Consider the following 6,196-nt stretch of genomic DNA (forward strand, 5'->3'; position numbering starts at 1 on the left):
TGACAGAATGACACGACCCGTGCCACGAAGACACGATTGGGACCCAGCGGACTCGGACCTCAACGAGCGGCAGGTGGCAGCGCTTTACCGTTGGGCAGAGGTGGTCAGGGGAAAACAGCGGCTCTTCGCGGAGCGAGAGCACGTCTTCGAGGGGACTCGCCTGGCTCTGGGCGGGCCTCGGAGACGCCGCGTTCCCCCACCTGCTGCCACACCTGCCTCGGAGCATTTGCCGCGGAGAGCGGACGTTTCGTGCCGCGTTTCGGCCGCTCCCTCTCTCGCCGCTCCGCTCCTCGTTCGCACACCCGCCGCCTCATTCGCCGGACCTCCACCTTCGCCACGGCACCGCGGCTACGCCTCCCACCTCGACTCAATGGAGGCTACCGCGCCAGAGGCTCAGCTGTTCACCCCGGCCGCTTCCTCTTCCCGAAGAAAGCGGCGCACACGCCGCCATAATATGGACTATTTTCAACAACTCCCGGTGGTGAGTTCCACTAACTGTTTTCCACATCCATCATCTGATTATCCCCATAAAACACATAACAGATCCACCACCGATCCATGGGGAGTTTCCCTCCTGGAGGATGTCGACTGGGAAGATTTTTTCTGCGCTGCTCCCACAAAGACTGTAAATCGTGGTGGCAGAAAAAACAGACCGAACTCTGATAAACCTGCCAGTAGCACACACCCGGTCACCATTTCCACACCCGTCACTCAGCCATTCCCCACCAGCACGGCAGCCCAGATTTGGCCTTCTTCTTCAGCCATTTCACCTCCTCAGATGTCTAGGGCCCGGCCTACACCCACACCGGTGCCAGCTCCCAGGAGGAAGGCAGCTGCGACGCAGTCTACATCCACTCTTGTGTCCCGGGTGGGGGTGACTGGTGTCCAGCCACCTCCCGTGCCTGTCCCAGCGCCCAGGCTGAGGGCAGCCTCAACCCAGCCTGACCTCCCTGGAGGCTTGGAAGAGCTCACCGGCCCACCTACTACTTCACCTCTTCATCCCCCTCCTGATCCAACCTTTCACGCCCTCGCACTGTCCCTGGTTAGGCTAGCTGAGGTGTCCCCTGCTCAGGCACCAGCCTTATTAGCCCAGGCCGCAATCTTATCCCCCTCGGTAACTCTGTCATTAGCTCAGCCATTAGCATCGCCAACCTCTGTTCATCCCTTAGCTTCCCCACTCCAGTCAGTTCCCTCACCTGCTGTTCAGCTTCCACTCCAGTCAGTTCCCTCACCTGCTGTTCAGCTTCCACTCCAGTCAGTTCCCTCACCTGCTGTTCAGCTTCCACTCCAGTCAGTTCACTCACCTGCTCTTCAGCCTTCACTCCAGTCTCCTCCTGTCCTCCAGTCTCCTCCTGTCCTCCAGTCTCCTCCTGTCCTCCAGTCTCCTCCTGTCCTCCAGTCTCCTCCTGTCCTCCAGTCTCCTCCAGTCTCCTCCCGTCCTCCAGTCCCCTGTAGTCCAGTCTCCTCCCGTCCTCCAGTCCCCTGTAGTCCAGTCTCCTCCCGTCCTCCAGTCCCCTGTAGTCCAGTCTCCTCCCGTCCTCCAGTCCCCTGTAGTCCAGTCCCCTGTAGTCCAGTCTGTAGTCCAGTCAGTCCAGTCGCCTCCCGTCCAGTCAGTTCAGTTCCTGGACCTGCAGCCACAGCCCCCAGAGCCAGCTGTGAGCCCTCCTGCTTGTCAGCCAGGGGCCTCCGCGCCCGCTGGCCCGGCCGCTCTCCCGCCAGGGGCCTCCGCGCCCGCTGGCCCGGCCGCTCTCCAGCCAGGGGCCTCCGCGCCCGCTGGCCCTGCCTGTCTCCAGCCAGGGGCCTCCGCGCCCGCTGGCCCTGCCTGTCTCCAGCCAGGGGCTTCCGCGCCCGCTGGCCCTAAAGCTGTGGCTCCGTCACCCCCGGCTCCCGTGCCGTCACCTGGTCCAGCCTCAGCGTCAGCGTCTGCATCGCCTGGGCCAGCCTCAGACTCAGCTTCAGCGTCTGCGTCGCCTGGGCCGGACTCAGCTTCAGCGTCAGCGTCTGCGTCGCCTGGGCCGGACTCAGCTTCAGCGTCAGCGTCTGCGTCGCCTGGGCCGGACTCAGCTTCAGCGTCAGCGTCTGCGTCGCCTGGGCCGGACTCAGACTCAGCTTCAGCATCTGCTTCGCCTGGTCCGGACTCAGCCTCTGCTTCTGCTTCGCCTGGTCCGGACTCAGCCTCTGCTTCAGCTTCAGCTTCGCCGGGTCCGGCCTCAGCCTCGTCGCCAGCCTCTGCTTCGCCTGGTCCGGCGGCTGCCGCGTCGCCAGCCTCCGCTTCGCCTGGTCCTGCGGCTGCCGCACCGTCGCCCCAGCCACGTTCTGGACGTCATCGCCGGCGCAGCCGCCCACCGGACCTGCTCAGCGGCCGCCGCCGCCTTCCTCGCGGCCGCCCACCGGACCAGCTCAGCGGCCGCCGCCGCCTTCCTCGCGGCCGCCCACCGGACCAGCTCAGCGGCCGCCGCCGCCTTCCTCGCGGCCGCCCACCGGACCAGCTCAGCGGCCGCCGCCGCCTTCCTCGCGGCCGCCCACCGGACCAGCTCAGCGGCCGTCGCCGCCTTCCTCGCGGCCGCCCGCCTGAACTGTCTCGCCTCGGCCGCCGGCCACGCGGCCGCCCGCCTGAACTGTCTCGCCTCGGCCGCCGGCCACGCGGCCGCCCGCCTGAACTGTTTGTCTCTCTGTGGACTCCGTCCCTCCGTCCTGGGCCCCCTCCGCCCACCCTGTTCTGGTTTTTCTCTCTGTGGACTCCGTCCCTCCGTCCTGGGCCCCCTCCGCCCACCCTGTTCTGGTTTTTCTTTCTTTTGGCCGTCGGGTGCCGGCCTTTGGAGGGGGGGGTACTGTCAGGGTTCCTGGGTCGGTGACCCAGTGCTTTCCGTTTTGTTCATGTTCAGTTTATTTTGCCACTTCCTGTTTCATTTCCTGTTTGTTCCTGTCACCTCGTCTCGTGCCATTAGCCAGATTATGTTCAGCTGTGTACCCACCGGTCTCTCATTATCATCCTCATCAGTCTGTGTATTTAAGTCTTCTGTTTCCATTCGTTCTTTGTCGTGTCATTGATGATGTTCGTGTGATGTTGTCCTCCCCGTGTTCTCGCAGTCAGTCAGCCATTCAGTGTTCCAGCCAGTCAGTGTCCGTTCACCCTCTGTTCCTCCACTCCTTATAATAAACATCCACCAGTCTTCACCTACCTGTGAGTCCTGCGTTTGGGTTCCTTCTTCCTCGCCTCCACACAACGCCTGACAGAACCAAAGTAACAGACAAATCATATATTATCACTCTATGGGCTTTACACTTTTTATAGTCCAAAACATTATGTAACATGATTCTGCCTTTACATTGTATGTCCACAGAATTTATGATTTGGTTGCATTTCAACATCCACAAACAGCGTGACTGTATATCATGTAAAACCACTCTGAGCCATGAAGTATAAAGCCAAAAAAAAAGGAAAGCACACACTTTTGCTTACATATAAGCAAATAATGCAAATCACGTGGTCCTTAGCAAGTTTTGAAACTAGACAAATATAACCACAAAACACAACATTTTACACCATGTTATTATTTAATAACAGAAATTAAGCCAAAATGCAGAAACAGTGAGTGAAATAGTGCATTTGTATTTCTTCTATGAGGGTAAAACACTCCATAACATAGCTGTAAAAGTCTTTTTAATCATTTCTAACAGAAGTTCATGTCATGACTTTCATACGTTTGTAAAGTACTGATTTAATTACTCCACTGGTTAATCCACAAGTAAACTAATATTCAGAGAACCCTTATGTGTGATGTAATCCCAAAGATTTCCCTTGATTTGTGTACATGGATCTTTCTACTGTATCATTTCAACCCTACTTTTGTTAGGTTTAGTCAACAAAACTACTTGGTTAGGGCCATGATTTGGCTTCAGATTGCCATGCTTTAAAGCCCCAAGGGTTGTCTCGTGTCCGTCTGAAAAAAAGAAAAAGTATTTCTCACTGAAATGTATCAGTATATCAAGCTGTTGCTAAAAAAAAATCCAGAAACACTGTGCAGGATAACTCTATCTTTGGGAGAAGATAGAGGGTTTTTTTTTTTTCATAAAAATGAAATGCAATAGTGCAATTTTGCCCATCTAAAAAAAATCACTTGCCCGTCTCTACATGCTTACCAGAAGCTCCAACACTCATTAAAGAGAGTTATATAGAGGTCTGTTCAGTCTGGTTAATACCCTGATGTATTACTTCATGTTTTTTCCTGCACAAAGTGCCCAGAAACTCACATTATGCTGATTTTTTTTTTTTAACTTTTAAACAGAGCCAGACATACTGTTTCCTCCTGCTTCCAGTCTTTATATTGGATATATTAAGTGGTCAGCTGTTCCATTTGTCATTGTGTCAAACAGAAATTCAGTAATTCAAGGCATAGATAAGGTCATTCATTCAGTGTGCAAACCCAAGGTAAAAAGCAAACAAAAAACAAAAAAACACAAAGAACTTTATCATTTTTCTCTTCATCTGAGCTCACCTTTAGCTCACACTGCTGTCAGGTGTCTAGCCACTTCAAGTCTGTCTGATCTTAGAAGGGACAGGACAGGAGCAACAGCTATTCATTATTCAGGAGTGAATTGGAAAGACAGTCAGCAGACCCAGGTAGGCAGGGTGACTGACAGTCTGGAAAAGCCCTGGGTGAGCTTCTCCGCTTGGTCTGTTAGTCACTCAGTCAACTGTTCAGCTAAGGCATCCATCCAAACTGTAAATCCAGCTGTAGAAGTTCTCTTTTGTTCCAGGGTTACAAATTAAACAGGACAAATTAAATGGCTGTTATCAGTGTGTTTATTTGCAGCATTTTAACACTCTGTAACTGCACGTGCTATTGCACTGTGCCTAACACACAGCTCACCATCAAGGCATGTCTATGAATATCAGTGGTATGCTAGGGCACTGGCCAGACTTGATGCCATATGAAAATATTTTCCACGATTTTTAAACCGCTTTAATACATATGGAGGCAACCATGAGAGCAAAGGGCATCTAAAAGCATAAGGTCATAGGTAGGTAGATAGATAGATAGATAGATAGAAAACATCAGTGTTACATGAAAGAACAAAACATTCCTCACGCACATCTGATGAACTAATTTTTCAACATATTTTACCCACAGTGGGTGAAATAACAGACTCTAGATAAGGGTTTAAACTGAAAAGCATCTACAGTACGTGTACGGGAGTTTGCCCTTACCTGCAGGACACGGTAACTTCTATTTTAGTTGCGGGGACTCTGGTGTTGAGAGGATCGAATTCCCCTATTGATGCCATCATCTCGACTCACGAAGCTAATGAGCATCCGCAAAGAAATAAGGAAAAGAGGGTGAGAGGGGAAAAATCTATTTAATCACTACTGGATCGTGATTGCGGTAAATCCATTGTAGAGATCTTCCTCTCTAGGGGTTTCGTTCCTGGAACAGCGAGCGGGGGAGAAACTGTCAGGTAGAGAGAGAGAGAGAGAGGGAAAGTTGTGAGGCAAATTTAAAGTTCATTCATCCTTCGTGCGTTCACCGTGCGCTCCCCGTATCTGTCCGGTGCTGAGGAAGAGAGGAGGGAGGAGAGCGCAGCCAACCGGAGGCACCGGCAACAGCAAGGTGCTTTCTCCACCTCTCTATCTCCCTCTCTCTCTTTTCAGCGTCCTCTTCCTTTGTGAAATATTTTCTGGAGCTTACGTGCCTTTAAAATAAATGAAAGTGAGTAAAATTCCTCAGATCTTTTCCTCTCGTCCTTTGCCTGTCTGTCACCAGCAGGCAGAATATTTCCACGTGTGACAAAATGTAACGCCTTTTCTGTTCTGTGGCGCCAGAGACGCACCCAAATTATCCGTTTAAGTTGTGTAAGACGACATGTAACAATGGACGAGGACTAGGACCACTGAGGAAAAAATGTGTGTGTGTGTGTGTGTGTGTGTGTGTGTGTGTGTGTGTGTGTGTGTGCGGTGGTGAGGGGGCAGCGTCTTTTGTAAAAAAAAAAAAAAAAAAAAAAAAAGATTCAAGAGATTGAAGGCTGAATTTCTACCTCAAAACTCATTTATAAAAATCCAAGATGCCTCTATTTTTCTTTTTCTGTGTGTATGTTTGTTTTTGCTTTTAACCAGTGGCCCTAATCCTCTTCCACACAAGTGTATGGTTTGAATTAAATGATATGCAACAAGAGGGTGATGCAAGCTCCGTTTTTG

General features: G+C 52.1%; 1 protein-coding gene across 2 annotated transcripts in view; it reads right to left on the minus strand.

Annotated features, from left to right (window-relative positions):
- LOC102776939 (copine-9-like) overlaps nucleotides 1–5,875 on the minus strand; it is a 118,618-nt gene extending 112,743 nt beyond the window's left edge. For both annotated transcript variants that reach the window (XM_006785265.3, XM_087834358.1), the window contains exon 1: nucleotides 5,213–5,875. In XM_006785265.3, the coding sequence (XP_006785328.1) occupies nucleotides 5,213–5,292 (80 nt within the window). In that variant the 5' untranslated portion in view covers nucleotides 5,293–5,875. The remainder of the gene's footprint in view (nucleotides 1–5,212) is intronic.
- Nucleotides 5,876–6,196: the final 321 nt, after the last annotated feature.

Source organism: Neolamprologus brichardi, chromosome 20 (genome assembly GCF_056152115.1).
Source record: "Neolamprologus brichardi isolate AB-2024 chromosome 20, ASM5615211v1, whole genome shotgun sequence".
NCBI lineage: Eukaryota > Metazoa > Chordata > Actinopteri > Cichliformes > Cichlidae > Neolamprologus > Neolamprologus brichardi.